The 19,343-nt window shown below is 42.6% G+C and overlaps 1 protein-coding gene across 4 annotated transcripts in view; it reads right to left on the bottom strand.

Annotated features, from left to right (window-relative positions):
- The window catches only part of LOC310883142 (uncharacterized protein), a 51,739-nt gene extending 40,498 nt beyond the window's left edge, over nt 1–11,241 (bottom strand). For 3 of the 4 annotated variants that reach the window (XM_083803036.1, XM_083803037.1, XM_083803034.1), the window contains exons 1-3: nt 10,690–11,241; nt 2,978–3,055; nt 460–510 (exon numbers count right to left, since the gene is read on the bottom strand). In XM_083803036.1, coding sequence (XP_083659162.1) covers nt 460–510; nt 2,978–3,023 — 97 coding nt within the window. In that variant the 5' untranslated portion in view covers nt 3,024–3,055; nt 10,690–11,241. Of the gene's footprint in view, nt 1–459; nt 511–2,977; nt 3,056–3,835; nt 7,934–10,689 lie in introns of those variants that run through there. The other variant, XM_083803035.1, reaches the window with a different exon arrangement.
- Nucleotides 11,242–19,343: the final 8,102 nt, after the last annotated feature.

Consider the following 19,343-nt stretch of genomic DNA (forward strand, 5'->3'; position numbering starts at 1 on the left):
TTTCTAATAAATCAGCTGGATACTAGCTGAACAGCTTAAGCTGTTTATCAAAAAAAGTGCAGTGCTTACATTTTTGTGGAGAGAAAGTAAGTGGCTAGAAGTTCCACATCTCAAAATAGAGACAATAATCATAATGCATGCTTACGACAAGGAGACTTTGATCTATTTGCTATCCCATTTCCTAGACTGCATGATGTTTTATACCATTTATCTATTCTCTCCTCAATCCTAGATTTACTTTCTAGGATCATAGGCCAAATACGTGTGTACATATATACATATATATACACACAAAAAAACTTATTTTCCCCCCGTAACACATTTTAGCACTGACCTGTTTCCTACAACAACCCAAACCACTAGATGATGACTCCTTTATGAATAACCTCGCTTGCTCTGCTTCTCTTCCTTGAAGAACATTCCTCTATCTGTTAATCACAGTGATTTCACCTCTGGTACCTTGGTGTGAAAAGCAGCTTTCTAGGTGTACACAGGGCAGGTTACAGGCAGCTGCAAAGATTTAGAAGCAGAAAAATAAAAGACATTTTAATATAACAGTTGCACAAATAGCTAACTTGGTTTCTCATAAAGAAACATTCTATATGGGTGTGTGTATGTACTTATACATAATAGATATAAACTTCTTAAACTAATCTTGAAAAGTGATAGCCATACTCCTTATAACCTCTATTCTTAGAAGTGTAGTTGCTATAAAGAAGTACCACAGAAAAATATGTAGTTCTGAAAAATCAGACTATGCCCAGAACTTTGCATTCCAGTCCAGACTTCTGTAACATTCAAGCTTGATGGCAGACTATTAATCAGCACAGCCGAGGATGCTGTTTCATCACAGGTGGGGCTAGGACCAAAACAATCCCATCTCCGCATTTGTAGCATTGGTTCAAATTGATTACAGCCTCGTGATAGCTGGCCTGATACTCTGACAGCCTTAAAAAAGGAATCAGGACAGTTCAAATCTATCTGCCTCACTAACACCATAGTTACCTAGCTAAGAAAATGTTTCATTAACAGAGGTCAGATCAGTTTCTCCAAGGCAGAGCTGTATTTCTTTCCTAGTTCTCTATCATCAGACTTTCTGAAATGGGAGAACATGAGTAAAAAAACAGCACCAGATGTGTACACAAGGCTGGGTCCTCACACTGTGACTCGATTTGCACATGTCTCAGCTACAATGCAGTGCAGTGTTAGTCATGAAAGGAGGTCTGCCAAAAAGGGTGAAAAAAAAAAAAAGTTACTCATTAACCACTGACAAACAGTGAAAATTTCTTTCCCTATCTTCCCTCAGTGGAACTACAGCATATTCAAGTATAGAAATACAAATAATCTTGGAGCTAAATGCAGTTACATAAGAGGTGCATACCTACTGCATTATATCAATTCTATTAACGGCCTGTTGTACAGTTATGTTGCCTCAATGCAATCAGACTCCAGAATCACAAGGGGTTGATTTGGGGGTGGGTGGTTTGGGTTTTTTTTTGGTAACTGACACACTGCTGCCCAAGCAACGTGCCCAGCACATACAGTTCTCTCAGGGGATAAGAATAACCTTGCACCTCAGGCCTATTCTGGTCTGACTCAAAAGTACTAAAAGGCCATGAGAGAAGTAAACAGCTTTCATGTGCGTTTACATTTTGGATAAATGGATGGGTCACCCAAAGGACAAGGATTGTGTATGGAGGCTACAGAACAGTTGTTTCTGTGCACTAAAAATGCCAGCCAAGAAAACAAAACAAACACACCACTGGATACGGCAGCTGTAGAGAAATTTTAACCAATAGAGAAATCTATCAAATCAACCAGCCATCAGCACTCTAGAAACTGCACCAGCAAACACTTGCATTGACCTTGGCGGATGCCTGACCATACCTAATGACTTCGAGGCAAGCACCCTCCAGCCAGAAGTGCAAGCCAGCACGTAACAGAAGAATGATGTGGCAAAAATCTGTGCCTGCATATTTAGATGAGGAAAACCATCACCAACAAAAAAAATAACACCGTTTTCAGGAGCAGACACCCTCAACACACACAGATCCTTATTTTGATAAAGCCCTGACAATAACTCAAGCATCACCAGTGATTTCTCCCGCCCCCCCACGTGCACCACTGAACCTCAGACCTGCTTTGAAAAATGTTACCAAGCAGAGTAAGCACAGCAGAAATTTTAGCCATCTCACAGAAGCAACACAGCACTCATTGTAAAAAACAGCAGAATTTGGCCCAATTTCAGGCAATTAAAGTACTAAAGTTGACAGCAGTTCAGTATCTTAGACGACTAAGTTTGCATGCAGTAAAGTGCAAGGCCTGCACCAGAACCTGGAATCTTGCTCCCACTTTCTCTTCCTTACCACAAGGCCTGCCTGCAGCTTTACAGCACCCTAGCTCACAGGTTCTCCACCAGCACAGTGGGCAGATAAATGAGAACAGCACTAGCAAAATCGGGTGGCAGCACTGAATGGTCGGTTGGGTTGTGCTCCCTTCTGAGCTCATGCGTCTCCCTGCAGTCACCTGCAATCTACCAGGCAACTGAAGCCTTTTCCTCTGTTTTTCCCCCCCCCACCTTTTTAGTCATATGATTCTCTCATATGTGGACAATGCTCTTGCAACCAGTAACATTTTAAAGTTAATTCTTAACATTTAAGCACAGAAGTAGAAAAATATATGCCATTTTAACTAATTCAGTAACACCTGTTAAGGTATTGCTGTGCTTATGTCCAGTGAGGGGAACAGCCCAGAAATGTAAAGACTATACTTAACACTCCTTTCTGTGACAGAATATGTCTTTATTCGTGGTATGATAGCAGCTGCACTATGAATTATCTGAGGGTTATGCAGAGACAAATATACTTAGCTGTATAGGCACCCGAAGACACTGGCATTATAGCAAGATCTATGTGCTGTAGGTTCCTGTGGAAGTTTGAAATAACTCACACAAGGCACACAAATACACTTTTCTCACCTCGCACACACCCGCAAGACTTCTGGACCCACCAGTTTCCTTCCATCGTTCACCCACGAATGCTGAGATGTGAGCAATCTGCAATTGAAACCATGTCACTAACCAATCAGTGAGCCCTGCACGCACAGCCCAGTGCCTGCATAGTCCACAGAATGAGCATCTCCATCCTTTCTGGGTTACAGTCCGCAACACTTCTTCCCACTACCTGCACTGTAGTAAGCAACGGGTTTCCACCCTAAGCAAGACACACAGAAGAGTCTCAGCACTTGCTCTCACAGAGACAAGGAGAGAGGAGGTATTTCTGGAAGTCTGGCTCCTATTCAGAAGAGAAATGTTTCCTTTGGCTTGTGAAAGTTGCTCAGACTGAGAGCAGTAAGAGGCTGAAGAAGCCAGCTTTCTATTCCCTGTTCCATTACTCTTTTTGATTGGCACTTTAATGAGGGCGCTAGGGGTCGACCCCCTGCCAGGGGGCTGGTTCATGCCCCGTTTATCTCACAGTCCATGTAAGACTAAAATAACACGCCAGGCTGAGTTTCACTGGCTTGTGATCCAACAGCCCACCATGATGGATTGAGTGACTGCAGCAAGTTGGCAGCTAAAGTGTGTTGTAACAGTATCTTTCTGTCAGCGCAACACAATGGATTTGCTGATTCCTGGGTTTTCCCAGTGTTCACCGTCACCATCGGCTCCGAATTTTCTAAAGTTCATTTTCCAGGGGGCTGCAAAGTGATAATAAATAACATACCAAAGGTTATGCCAAGCTTTTCTTCCCCTCAACTGCCCTGCTGCTGACAAAGTAGGGCTGTGGTGCCAGCTTTACTACAGCTGCAGGAGCAGCCCCGAATTCCTATTACTCACTTCCAGCAAGGGGCAGCTGTATTACTCTTCTCATGTGAGCTCATTCTGGAGCGCAGGCCGTGTCACCCCAAGCAGCGCAGGGAATGCCATCGGACACGAGAGGAGGTTGCTATGTACAGGTCTCGCCGGGAGAGCTGTAGGCTCATTTGGGGGCCAAGTTCACAGAGTGCAGAAACAGAGCTGACAAGCCACAGATTTTGTGACCCCCTCACTTACTTTGCACGGCTCAGAACCATGAAAATGACCCACGACTGACCTAGAAAGTCTGAAAACCCTGTGTGAGGGACAGATTATGCTTTATACCCATTTCTTTAATGTTGCAGCATAACCTCATATAGCCTTTATAGGAAAACACCAAACAAGAGGTTTCTTTCCTTTAAAAAACGAGTTATTAGGGAATTAACTGAATTTTTATTTTAGCTATCTAAAGAAGTGCTGCATGCACTACTACCAACTAAGGCCTTTGTCTCTGTGCCGTACTCTATGTACTTTTTATTCTCCTTGCCACAGTCTGTGAAATGAACAACGCACCTCAAATACAGGGGAGAACATTCTTATCTCCAGCTGTTGCCACCTTAACCCCTCCCAGACAGTGAGCAAATGACCTCCACAACAGAACAGGCTTTTCACTTATCATACAATGATTTTTGGCAGCCCAAATTTCAACAAGCTAACTCCCCCACTCCCCTAAGTCAGACAAATACCCCCGCATCCCGAAGCTAATAAAAATAAGGAGGTTGAACGCTGTTCTCCTTGCTTAGGGGAGAACAATCACGTACGTCCGTACAACTGTCTACAGTTGCCCATTTCATTTAGTCCTTGCACGAGGCAGTGCAAACAGCCATAAATACTTTGAAATGCAGCCTGAGAACTTCAAGGGCCCTAACATCAGTGCATTCATTGGGGACAACCAGAACTGATCCCGCTTGACCCCTTTCCATCTCTAGGACATTAGATCCAGCTAACTCTGGGCAAAATCAAGTGTGGTCCTGCCAACAAAAGGAGTGACTAATACAAAAAATAAGCAAGGAAGGTAAGAGCAATAAGAAAATGGATGTGTACAGGACTTGAACAGGGAGAAAGCATAGGGATATGAAGAAAGAGCATGATGGGGAAAAGGGGACAGACTGAGGAGCTGGTTGAAGAAAATAATGGCCGCTCTCAACAGCAGCTTGCTTTCTACATCGACAATATGAATCACTCCACACCACAGATTTCAACTTGTGGTGCTGGAGAAACAAGCCTCATGAGTTACCGATCTGTGTTTGTGAAAGAGAAGCAATGTTCTTAACTGCAAACTGGAACAGCAGCAGCACATAGGGTCGCTACTGGAGCAAGTCTCTGCTAGCAGCGAGGTAATTAGCCTAATTCTTTGCAGAGCTCCTCTAGAGAATCCAGTTCGTAGTTCTGTGCACCCCAACGCTGTAGCCTGCAGACACATTACTCATCCAGCTTTGATCTAGCTACCTCAGAGACTGCCAACAATACCGACACAGCAGAGTGAAACAGAAGATGTGCTGTGAAAGCGGTTTGGAGTTTTATTGAGGCCGTCACCAGTCAATCCACCTAGCCAGTTCAAACCCAGCTTGTATCTGCCTACACAAGCTGCTGCAGCCAAGCCCTAAACGCTCCTCAGGGGAGAGCTAGATACACCTTAGCACACTAACACAGAAGAGGGCATACCAAGCATACAGCCAGAAAGCCTGGGAATTATTAGGAAAAATGAGTGGGTGGGGGAGCTCAAGGGACCAGTGGGAGGATGCGGGAAATCAGTAACACTGATTTGAATAACTGGTAACAATTATTAGATCTTTTTTTGGTATGAATCATCTCTCAGACTTACCATTTGAATGATGTCACTCAAGGGGCAGTAAAAAAAAAAAAAAAATACAGTAGAAGGAACAAGCCTCCCCTGACACAAGGGTTTCAAGCCATAAGGTGAGTGGCCAAACAGGTCTGGGAAACTTCACCAACATGTCTAAAAGGGAGTGAGTTTTATGGTGCACATACACTAACTGGCAGATCAGACAGGCAAATTTGTCTTTAGGAAAATCATGGTGTTACTTAGAGCTCTGCTGAATCTCTTCAAACTGATAGAGAAAGAGTGGCCTTGCTTATCTGGTGGCCGCTGAACTTGTCCTTGCCCCATTCCCTCCCCAGTGGCGGCCCTTGCATTTGAAAACCAACAGTCTGCAAAATTAGTCAGTCAGAGCCATCCCCAGAGGACAAAACAAAACCAGAACAACAAACCAAAGCCCCACAACAAGCAAAGAGAAAGTGAGTTTGAACAGAATCCATTCTGTGATTGGGTTCACCAAACGTACAAAAATGTTTCTGTCGTTGCAGGAGAAGGGGCAGCAGAGAGCAGTGCTGCCTTACGCAGATTTCAACTAATTTTTTAAATAACTGCACAAGGAGAAAAAACATTTGATAAAAAGCTAGTAGCATCAGCAACAGGCTGATGCAACAGGCAGGCTCAGGAACCCAAGTGCAACCCCACCACAGTTCATGCTCTTACTGAACCACGTCCCTTTATGTCAGTACAAATACCGAGCTTCCGCATCCATTCTACGTTTCTTTATCACCTGCTGGGCAAAATGCTGAAACATTAAGAAAGCAAAATGACATTCTTGTCCTCTGGTACGAGAGGACAGAGCGAACTGGAAATGCTGAAGGTAAGCTCTACAGCAGGCGATACCATTCCAGCTCCCACTTTGGTGAATCCTTCCCCCAGTGCTGGAGCCACCGCCAGGGTAGCTGCAGCCCACAGCTCCCCGCTCTGCTGCAGTGCTGGGCTGGCCCGAACGCACATCTGGACAACGCGGTAACGTCAGTCTGAGCTCCTGTCCTTCCTCAACACCCAGGAATTTGGGATACCAAGGGAGATGCTGTCAGTACTACTTTGCAGCCAATCACCTAATGTAAACCTGGCAGTGGCTGAGGAGCTGTATGTGAACCGAAATGTGCATGTAGTGCAAGAAAAACTTGACCTCCTTCCCAGATCCAAAATGGGGGAGGGAAACCATCATTCTGCACTGAGCAGAGCAGGAGGCAAAGCTGAAAATACTGCTCTAGGAAGGCTCGCAGCTCCCTGAAGTCAGCGCTTATCTCTAGGTTTATACAACGATCTTTCCATTTCAGACACAGAGCTCCTGGCTCCTCTGAAGCTTCACTACCGGTAAAAGTCTCTTAAAGCCTCTGCAAGGACCTCTTTTACGGAATTTAAGCACACACACACAAAACACACAAAAAAATACAGGACTGGAAATACTATGCAGCTCCTAAACAGGCAGCTTCTATTGGTTTCAGACCTTCCTTACCTACAATGAGTGAATAGGAAGACCAGAGAACTCAAAGTTCTAATTTCAAAACATTGATTTTAACCTAGAGAACTAGGGTTTAAGTGCTCTACCAGATATTACTTTCCAAAGAACTTGCCACCCTATTAACTTTAATTTGCTTGGAGGTTTGTTTGGAGACAGGAGAAGAAGAAGTAGGCATTTTGGAAAAGGTCAACAAACCAAATTCTGCTTTTGGTTCCGTATCTCTGGGGCAAAGCCTGTGATTTACATAGAGGTCATGTGAGTAAGAGCCAAACTACACCATGTACAGCTAACAATATATATTAGTAACTGAGAACAAAATTAAGCTTAACGGTTAGCATAATGCTATGTTTTTACAACATCTGTCAGCAATTATTTGTATTTACTTGCACTGCAAATGCAGAAGAAAAGTCAGAGAAATATAAACATCAGAATTCCCTGAATTCCCAGTCTTGCATCTTCCCACAAAGAAACTCTAATCATTCCTGTTTAGACGCTAGTCGTTCCCTGCCCTCTCCAGCATGGAATTTCTCCCCGATTCTCTACGACCAGAAATTATTGGTCCTGTTTCTACACTGGAACAAACACTAACCCCACTGCAATTAGTGGCATAAACTTCAGTGCTCTTAAGACAGCAATTAGACCTCTAATACTTTCTGGACTCCAAACAGCAGATCAAACTCCTTTCGGTTCCTGCTCTCCCCTTGGCCATGCCTTGCACTACAGCAAAAAGAGGAGGCAGGGAAAGCAAGGGTTGTGCTCTACTCGAGTTGTACTCCACCTGTGCAATGCAGGGTGAGGAACAGGTTAGCTGGGTGAAAAGTTCACTGCAAGCTGAGCTGTCTGTTTCTCTTGCTTAATTTATCCGATATTTGGCTAACCTTGCTCTGAACCCAGCCCCCAAGACCCCCTTCCTCTCATCCCTCCCCAGCGGGCTCATGTCAGCCAAAGACACCGCCCCTTATCCCCTTCTCCCTGACCCTGCTGAATGGAGCGGGGGCTGGGACAGAGGGCCAAGCACAAAGCCCTTGCACTGGAGAGATAATTATTTATGCTCAAAACTCCAACAGGCCTCGTCCTCAGGAGCAAAAATATCAGTTCCACAGTCAGCAACATTTGCCCGATATCATGTCCAAGTTTATCAGTTTTCCCAAGGTTGGATGGCACCCAGCCCACACACCCCCGCTCTGCACCATGACGCTCTTCCAGAGACGTGGCGCTGCCTGAGGAGCTGGCAGCCTAAAACGGCCCCGACCTATGCTGGCAGACCTTGCAGGGGGACTGGCACACCGCTCCTACTAGTTGTACCCATCTCCAAGGTATCAGTTAGCCCAGTATGTCTATTGCCTCCTTTCTGCAGCTCGAGAGAGAGCCTCAGAAAGGAACGTAACAGACAAAATATTGCAAAAGGCAGACCATTAACTGCAATAACACAGGGAATAAGCAGGAAGAACCTTGACAGTTTTCTCCCCTTAAATCCCACAAAGTCATTGAAGGAAAGGCTGGGACAGCAAGCCACGTTACTGCTGGTCTTTGGGAGGAAAAGATTCCCTGATCTCACGGGCCTTTATGCAATCCGTAAGCTACTCCCTACAGTGCACTATGCAAAAGGCTTTGTCCATCTCTGCAGACTGACTGCTGCCAGTGCCTGCAGCTTTCCCACATGTCCTCCCCTGCCCCCAGAGGTGCTCCAAGAGCACCCTGCAGTCACCCCGCTGCGGGGGCAGCAGCAGAGCACAGCCTCACCTCCCAGAAAGCACGTTCAACGTCACCTCTTGATTACACACATCCGAGCTCCGAGCCAGTTGATGCAGGCCACTGGAAAAACTGCCCAAGAACATATATTTTTGACAGGCTTTCATTATTTTCCTGCTGTGCTCGGGACTGCTACCAGCACTCTCTGGCACAATAGAAAACGTATTTGATGGCCTTCTCAGTGACTGGATACACCATCAGAAAACAGCACACAACCCAACCCTGCCGTGCTTTTACTGCTCTGCCAAGCAGCTAGCACTCTCATGTTTAATACTGGACTTTACGAATAAACATGTTTTTATATCCACCTGCTGGCACTCTCTGCCTCTATGAGATGGGGAGTTAGGATGTGTCTAGACTCAGCTAATTAACTCTGCTAACTGATAATAATAGTTTCCTGTAAACCTTAATTTCATTATACTCTTTGACCTGACAAAGGACTGTATAGCTGTTCCACAGCTTTGATACACCTAAGCTTTTAATAAATCAGCAGAAACTCTCACAAGCAGCATATTATTATTGACGTGTATCGTCACAGCACCCCAAAACACCGTTACAGTATCACTGTACATGCAAGGAACAAAGCTGATGTCCCACTGATGGGGGGCAGGGGAACAGCCTGACAGCTTTACAGTAAGTGGAAATTCCTCGTGGTCTAAGAATAATATTAAAATGGCTTCTCAGGATCACCAAATGACCTTGCTTTGACACATAGCTTAATTTGTCTGTAAACAGTGCAGACTGGAGTAGTTCTGATGTGGTCACCAATTTGGTGACACCATCCATTTCAAACTTCACTACTCCCACACCGAGGTAGCACAAGATCAGTCTGCAACAAAAGAGTCCTTGTTATTAAAGGAATCCCAGGCCCTTATCAAAGAACATGATCCAGCATCCCCCACCTAACCCCTGCATATTTTCAGGGCATGAAAATTGCTATGAAGAGCCAAACAAGCTTGTCAGGAAAACATCAAACTTCAAACAACTGCATTAGAAAAAAAAATCAGAGAATACACACCAAACTCTCAGCTCACGTCGCATAACTCACCCAGTATCTGTATTTCTCAACAGTAGAGCCTGCCCAGGTACCACTGCATCAGGATAATCTCACCATTAAAATAAGAGACAACTGTTGCAATTGTCCATATCAGCAGTTCTTTGTGCAAACTTTCAAAGCCTTCAGGAGAGATTTTAACACCTCTTCAAAACTGCTGAATCTATTCACAGCCATGTAAAAAGGAAGGGGATGGATGCAGCAGCTGCACAGACGGACACTGAAAATCAGCAGCAGAATTCAAGCACCCCATATCCTAGTTCTGGGCTCCTTCCATTCACCACACAGAAAAGCAAAATAATTTTTTTTTTTTTTTTTTTTTTTGGTGAAAGAATTTGTGTGTGAATTATACCAGCACGGGAAAACTTAGGGCAAGCTGAACAGAAATGCAGCGCAACAGTTTACAACTTCTGGTTTAAGAATCACTCCATTAAAGAGAAAAAAAAAAAAAAAAAAGCTGATACGGTTATTTCAATAATTTATGGCCTATTCCCTAAACTCCAGCATTCACAAACTTCGAAAAAGTTTAGGAAAGCAGCTTTCACCTTACAGACGACACATACAGGGCCTGCCACGGCCCTCAACATGGCCGCCGGGCCGCCACCCGCAGCCAGGGCGCACAAACGGCTTCTCGCCCTTGTTTTGAGGCGTTTTCTTACGTTTTGTTTTGTTTTCCTCCCCCAATAAATAAATAAATAGATAAACAAATAAACTCGGTTCACCTCGAGCCCGCCTCTTTGGAAGGTTCGGCGACAGGCGTCACAACGCCCCCCCCCCCCAGCTCCTACCGGCCGTTAACGGGCCCGCCCGCGGCGGGAAGGGAGCACGCGCGGCCCCCTCAGGGCGCTGAGGCGAGGCCGGCGGCCAGGCCCCCGCGGGAGCTGCTCCCCGGCGGGGCCGAGCCCGGCCGTCCCGCAGGCGGGCGTGCTACCTACCGAGCAACTCAAATATTAAAAAATTGCTGCCATGTGGAACCTATTAGGACATTTTAGAAGGAATTCACGTTCATTGTTTCACTTGAAATATAAAGGTTATAAAACTTAATGGCTGCATGACAAGGAAACTATATGAAACACTCGGAGATTTACAGAGCAACTGTTATGCTCTTTAGGCATGTGGGCTGAAAATTGCTTTACAATAGGCAACGCAACCTGTGGTTTGAGCGCTGAGGTTTTCTGGCTTCTCCCCCCCCCCTTTTTTTTTTTGACCTTGCAGACTGGTATTCAGTTACCACAGCAGCTCCAAAGTAAAACAGAAACACAGCTTGTATCTTCTTTCAAGTATTTATTTCTTTTGTCCTGTTAACATCAAATAATGAAAGGAATTGTAAGGATGTTGAAGGGGGTTGTAAAAGAATGAAAGCAGGAGAAAGGAAAAAAATACCAACATAATGGCTTAATTTCTCACAGCATGTGCAGCGCAAATGAACAGTAAACACATACCACAGAAAAATGCAAACAAAGGCTACATTTGCTAAAATGTTCAAGAAAAAAAAAATGGTGAGTGCCCCAAGCAACCATTTCTGCGCTTAAATCCGCAGAGCCTTTGCATTGCCAGGCCAGGCCAGCACAGCAGGCGCCTGCCCCTTGCCCACCATGCGCGGTGCCGCGCCGTGGCAGGCCGGCATTTCCAGCCTGGGTTTGTGGTGCTGGTCTAAGGCATGGAGATGTTGTAATTATGACATTAAGAGGAAGCTGTAATCTAATCTAAAGGGTGAAGTACAACCCCTGTTACAAATTTGCCACTAGGGTTTGTCTATACAGAGTGAGGTAATGAAGTTAGCAAAAATTCATGGGCAAATGCTACATTTTGCAATGCTTCCCAAATGTGCTTCGCAGTGGCAGCTCTTGCCTCTGAGCTGGATGCCAGCAACATATGACCTAGGCTGCTGTCATGCAGAGGCTGTGGCATGACCCTAGCAGTTATACCATCACTGCAATTATGTACTGCCTCCTTCTGTGACACCAGGCAAGATCATATAGTTTGCTGTTTCTCCTTTGCCCTATGTACACAACAAAAACTGAAATGCTCTGGTAGAGCAAGGTTTGCAAAGTGCTATGTGTGTCAAATATGCTACTTGCAATTTTGATATAGGAGTTTCAAATCTATATTCAAAACTCTGAGTGAAGGTGGAGAGTATAAACATCAGGTGAATTGAATTATGCTCTGCAGCAAGCACAATCTTTCTACTAATGCGCCCGTGTTCTCAGTGCATTTGGATATTCTGCCCTTTTCCTATGTTGTTCACTTTCTAAATGTAAGTGCCAGTACGACTTTATTCCATTTATGATTTTATTTTCTGAAATGAACTAGGAGCAAGTATGCTGCAAAACAAATCCCAAAGAATCATAAAGCCATTTCCCTCATATTAAAATATCCCATGCCCTGATGTCAGGAGATCATGTCCATAACAGTAAGCTTTTTCCAATACTTGATATATATACAGCATTTTTTTTTCCTTACAATCTGAGGCTAAGGAAGAGGTGAATCCTTTGAAAGAATCAAAGTCTGACTGTGAACATTTGCTGCTATAAGTAAAGGCAAATGCAGTTTTGACAGTAACCCAAGATTTTTTTTTCCCCTTGAAGATTTCTGTAAGAACGTTTTTGATCACAAAATTGGAATATGTCATGAGAGTGCATTCAAATATGCACTTGCATTAATATTGTTGCCAGAAGCCATCTTACAGTCATCATCAGACATATTGGAGCCCCTACAAAGCTTTCTGTGGGATTGGAAGTCATCCAGCCAGGGGAAAGTAAAGCCACCGTGAGATTTGGATGGCCAGTTCCACAGGAAAACTACACATTAATGAATGGCAAACACTCAAAGCGGTAGTTATGGTGAATAACTCGCAAGCAAATTATTGGCTGAGAACCACTGTTTATTTAAACTATTTAATAAATTATATTTTGAAAGAAGTCTGTTTAAAAATAATCCATTAAAAGAAGGCAGGCTAATTTTACAACAAGATTTGTCAAAAAGTACTGCTAGTTGTAATGAAAACCACTAGAATATCACTTATTATCCTTAAAGCAGATCCACCATGATCTGTACTTCATGCTGCACAAGGACGCTTTTAGGTATCATTAGATCCGATCTATGTTAATATTTCTGATTTGAAAATTAACAGAAGAAGTCAAACAGCAGTGCTGGGTATCCTGCAGTTCAGGGCTTGCACTATATTTCCAGCATTCAGACAGATGGAAGGTGTTTGTGTGCTTAATTGTGTATTTTCTGCTTCATCAGTACTGATCTATTAAGAGCCACTAGATCCAAATTTCAATTCTTTGTCCCAAGAAATGAGAACATTGCACCTAAATCTGTGTTAGCATTCTGGACTTTTTGCACCTGTACTGTGCATTTCAGCAAAATTGCCTTCTTTCATTGCTGATACTTGCCTTTATTTTACAATTCCCCTTTTTAACTATGATGTTCAGGCCTACCAGTACCTAACAGTCCCTACCAGTTCAAATTAAAATCATGAAGACTTTAAAAGAATATGCAGTTGTCAACTCGTTAGGCAAGCATAATGCAAGCTCTGTGGGCTTTTGGTGCATTTCGTGCTTTAAAGGAAGCTAATCTAAAAGATATTTAGGGCAGTTTGCAATGTTAATGTATGAAAAGGTGTGGACACAGGCACGCACAGGTGAGAGACTGCCTGAAGGGAAGGCGAGGAGATGAATAATCTGCATGCACAGCATTCTGGCTCAGGAACTCTCAAAACACAGGCCTCCCCAACAGGAAAAATTGGAATAGATAGATGGAATGATGAAAAATGAAGGGATCAGCAAAAATCAAACCCAACTAAAGTAAACTCAGCATGGCTTCTATGGTTCATTCAAGAGAACGTCTTCTCTAAGAGGTCATTTGCAAAAATATCACTGAAGAAACAGAGAATATAAATTCCTCTGTAGTACAAGATTAGAAGCCATGACAAATCTGGCTGAAAGATGAATCGGTTTTCAAGGAGAAGTACTGAAGATTGCAAGCTACCAGATTGCCTCACAGGAAACATGACATCTCTCTCTCTCTTTTTTTTTTTTTTCTTTTAATTGATGTAAGGAATGAGTTGTATGGAGTACTTGCCTGAGTTAAAAATCAAATTATAATTTTTACATGAGAAAACTTGTAATTCTTTAACTTGTTTGAATGGAGAAGATATGTATAACGAAAATTATTTTTAAAATTGGAGTGAATGATGATGCATTGACTCTGTATGTTTAAAACTAATCAAAATGAGGTCAAAAGGCTCAATGCTGTAACTCTAATGATAGAACCAAAGCAGTCATTCAACTGACAGATTAAACATAGCTGTTTGCACATGACTTTTTTTTTTTTTTAATAGTTGTTTGTGTCATCATCAAATTCCTCCTGAAGAAATTCAAGGCTATAATTCATTTAATTAACATGCTTGTTAAACCTCACCTATGCCAATTGGACAACAAAGAAACTAAATGTGTTTGCTTCAAAAGTATGATAATAATTGATGTGGGTGAAGATGCTCTTTTTTGCATTTGAGAAACATGTCAGATAGCTGATACTGAGTAGTCAAGAACATTAGAATATTAGAAGTTACAGACTATTCAGCTACCGAAGTACATACTATATTGCTTGCTGGTGCCAATCTCACTACTCTGTTTAGCATAGCCCTTAGAATGGCAATAAATTATTGTCCAGCTTTACAAGTATTCTCCATTACTTTAGAGCCCTGGTGACAGTCCAGAAGATACCACAAGGTATTTTATTGCTGGGAAAAAAAAAAAAGCCAAGCAATAGCTGACAAATTGATTTGTGATTGTGTTTAATCCTATTGCTGATTTTAGTCACACTTTTCCTACTTTATTATTCACAGTGATAAATGTCACCTGACACCTTAAGAAATCAGCTAGGAGATGCTATGACTTTTCTTTCAGGTACCTGAAAAAGTCTCCTCCATTATCTCAGGCTGACACTAAACCCAATAATTGCTTTAGTCTCTGATGGATGGATATTAAAAAAAAAAAAAGTATTTTTTTCTACATTAAACAGCTGAGAGAGCAGAGACAATGAGCTTGTCACCTCCAGTATACTTGTAATAGGCAAAGTTGCAGGGGGTATAATGACAATGCAAGTCTCTTGTGAACTGACTTGACTATAGCATGTCTGCATGAAATCAGCATTCCCAGCAGGCTCCAGGAAGAGGAATTGTGTTTTCTGATCTCACTTGTTTTCCATTACAACCTTTTCCATCTTCTGTTAACATTCTTCTGAGATGAGCCCTTATTATTATAAACCCCTATTCCATATGACAGCATTTTTCATATTGCCAAATATCCCAGAAATCATATCACCTCTGTGTTTATTTCTGTCCTCTCTCTGCATAAAGACACTAAATAGTTGACTTTCCTGGCAAAGATAGGAATGAATTGCCTCCTTTTCTCATACCTAATGTTAATATCGTGCTGCGGCGGTATCTGGGAGCACTCAATAGCAGTGCCCAAAGCAGAAGCAGCAGTTGGTGGCTATGCTGCAAAGTGCCTAACGCTAAATAGGGAAGACAAAGAGTTTCAGTCAATGTGTTCACAATGCTCAATGTTTGCAAATGGTGATTCCAGGGAAGGAACTGGTCAGGGGTCAAATCTCAGTGGTGAACTGCTTTGGAGACACATAGGAAGTCAATTTGGGAAGGGTCATTTCCATACAGAGCCAGCAGGTTTCTAAGATTTCTAGATTTAGGTCAATGATGTTCAAATACTGTTCATCTACATTAATTCTACATTGCTTGAGAAAATGCTTGGGGAAAATCTCAGAAGTAACTTTTCACTTTTGTATTCTTTTCATTACCATTGGATTAACATAGGGAAATTTCATTACTGAGGATGCCTCTCTGTGAGAAGCCTGCACAATACAGAGGCAGCTTTTTCAGATAAATAAAATTCAAATAACATAACTATTTTGCATAAGGGGAAAAAAAAAAAAGGAAGTGAACCACATCTACGTAGCACTACTAGGTTAGCATGATTCTTGTGCAACCCGAAGAACCACATGTCCTAATACTTAGGCATGATAGATGACCTTTGCAGCTGTCTAAGAAAAAGTGAGTAGTGAGTCAAAAATGATCCTTCCTTGTTTTTACATATATGGGTTTCTTCGCCTTCCTCAGAAAAAATAAGAGACAGCAAACCATAACTGGAGTATTTGAGTGTTCTGAGCCAGCAAGATACAAAGTTAACAGACTGCTTTTTAGGGCATGGTGACCCACAGGAATAAACAGCAGTAACAAACTCTTTTTATAGACTTTGTATTTGGATGGAAATCACAATGCCCCTATTATTATACGACTTCAGGAATATAAGGTGGAGTCTTGCCTCTGGCTGTTTAGGGCCACCACACTCCACCTAAGATTGTATCTATCCTCTGTTTTGTTTTCTCATGTACTTGCACTTGGTCACTCTCGAGCTGTAGTTAAGAGTGCTTCATTCCCCCACTTAAGGAGGAACTGTTCTGTAGATTTGTGCAGAAAAGTCAGCATATAGATGTGGCTTATTTTTTTTCTATGTTAATATGACGTGACACCCATAGCAAAGGTGAGCACATCTGTAATATCTCGGTATGTTTCTGTTCAGACTTCTCTTCAGAAGAACAGGAATGGGCTCTGAGAATTCTTGCTACTTAAGACAGTGCTAGCACAATCTCCTTACTTTAAACTCAGATATGGGGCAAATGCTAACATAAGGAACTCATAAGCCTGGTCTCTTTGGGAAGGTGTGAAGCTATAAATCGTCTCCTCAGAGGTCTATTCTTTTCAGTTGTATCCAGTCCACAGAGGCTAGATCAGTATGTTTCTGCTACAGCCTTGAGGCCTTGAGGGATCTGTTACAGAAACAAAAGGGGGTGTATGTTTAAAGAAAAGAAGACAGGAGCAGGGAGAACTCTCTATCATGAAACTGGCAACAGCAAAGTTGTGCCTTGTGTCTTCCACCTCTAACCCCACATTGGGGTACTTGAGCCCCACCAAACCACGTCTGGTCTCTCTGAGACCATTACCTTGCCGATCTGACTCTTCTCAAGAATACAGAAAGGGCTGTTTCTGTTGAAACTGTCAACTCCGTGAAGGTATTGAAGTAAGGTATTGATGTGATCTCAGTAAAATAGAGGGTAGGAAGACAGTTTATTGGTTGCTGAGGTGACTGAATTGCCAGCTTCCTGTGGGACACGCTGGATAAAAAGAGAATGAGCAGCAGGGAACAAGGTGAAGTTCAGGTTTTCTTCTTGCCTTTCTCCGAGTTGCCAAAGCGTGTGAGAGGTGCCTGCCACTATTCACAACCCTCTTTCAGAAAAGCACTCCAACAAAGAGTGTTCTGTTTACTGCTGACTGCAACTGCTGCTTGTGACTGACAGGGTTTGCTCAATTTCCGAACTCCAGCAGGCTGAGAAACAACACAAGACTGAGGATCTCAGCACCAGGGAGGTGCGAGCTGCAAAGACAATGCAGAATATCCTGGTTCTCAGAGCTGTTGTTTGTTTGGTGAAAAATGTGTAAAATGCATTTGACATAAGCTTGCTTTACCCCAAAAACTTACGAACAAGGGCTGTCAAAAAAGTGACCATCACCCAGATTTAATTTATTAAAGACACACGAAGAAATAAAAGCAAAATAGACGATCCAAGGTCACCCTGTATTCTTTTCTCAGCAGTCGAATGTCAGCTAGAGGAAAACACTAGGCCGAATTCACGTCTGCTACAAACAGATGTGTTCTCTTTGAAATAAATGCACCCACTTACACTGTGCCTGCATTAAGTCTGTTAGTGGGCTTTTATGAGATTTGGCAAGTGTAATGCTATCTGTTAATATCTCAAGGTGGGAGTGTTCAGGGAGTTGTCTGAAAGGCTTGCAAGACTAGATCTGGTCATATCCACCCACACTAATTAACACATTACATAAAAGTACAACAAGTTTCTCTTTGCAAACAGTAGAATCACTTGCCCAGGCACTTTCTGTGATTCTAGAAGAATTATTGTGATGGACTCTGTCACTTTTTAACCTCAATAAAACAGTGCATGGGTAGGTAGGGTTTAGTTCCCACTTTCAGGGCTCACTCCTTTTTTCTTCATCCTCCTAAAAATACCATACAGCAGGAAGGATCTTTTTAAAGTTTACCAAGGTTGCATGAAGGCATGAGATTATTTTTTTTAATAAAAAAAAAATAAAAATAAATACAAAATCAATAAAAATCAGATTTACTTACAAATGACTCCTTCCAGCCTTTCCCTCTCTCTCCCTACCCTGACTTGCTAATTATGAAAATTCCTTGGTACAAATACCAGATTCTGAAACCACCTGGAACTGAAAATATTTAAAATTTAAATAGAGGGTCATTTAAATACAGGGTCTTTTCATTTAAATAAGGGGTCTTTTTATGTCAGGACAATGCATGTCCCACAATGACTACCATTTCTCTATCATCATTCCAATTTTAAAACAGCAGCAATCTCCTGTATATAAACTACAGTAAGGGCCTTTTAATTCATAGATTAGAGCAAGTAAAACCTGAAGAACTTACCTAATTTCATATGAAACCTCTGTGACCTGCTCCTACAGCTTCACCTTGATTCCTCCAGCTGCATAATAAATACATACCCTGATTTAGATTTAGTCCAGACCCTTTGTATGACATCTGGCTTCAAGATGGTGGCACTGAAAAGTGCAGTAATGACACAGGAATACAGAAGGAAAAAAAAAAAAAAAAGTTCAGTGGAGGGGAAAGCAGGAGGCAGTGGAGAGAGCAGGGAAAACCAGAATTAAAATAAGTCAAAGGGCGGAAATGCCTTTGAGAAGGCCTTAGGCTTCTACAAAGCTTGTCCACATTTACAGCACTTCAAAATTACCCAATACCAACCTTATGTGCAAAGGGACAGCAGACCTCAGCAGGCATTCCAGAGGCTTTCTTTTAAAAAACAAAAAAAACCCTCTTCATATGTATTCACCCAGACTTGCAAGTATCTCACTGTATGTAGAGCATTCTATCTCGCAACATTCACAAGTGAAGAAACTCTCTTACCCAACTCTTCCTTACTATCTGAAAAGCAAAGTCAATGTTTTCCTCATTATTTTCTGTTTGCTGCATACCTCTCCCCCACTGTGACTGCTATTTGACCTGCTGTCCGCTCAGAGACCCTGAGGGAAAGAGAGAGGGAAGTGTGCATGTGTGTGTGTATGAGAGGAGTGAGATGATGAGTCTCTGCTACATTCTGACTTGTTTATATTCATTAGAAAGAAATCAACAGCACTTGGTATGTAAGACAAGCTCTGAAGATAGGGAACATCTTTTATGCAGTGCAGAGAAAGAGCAGATTCATGTAAGGGACAGGATTTGGAGATGAGTGGAGAATG

The sequence above is a fragment of the Anser anser genome (assembly GCF_964211835.1).
Source record: "Anser anser genome assembly, chromosome: 17".
NCBI classification, from domain to species: Eukaryota; Metazoa; Chordata; class Aves; order Anseriformes; family Anatidae; genus Anser; species Anser anser.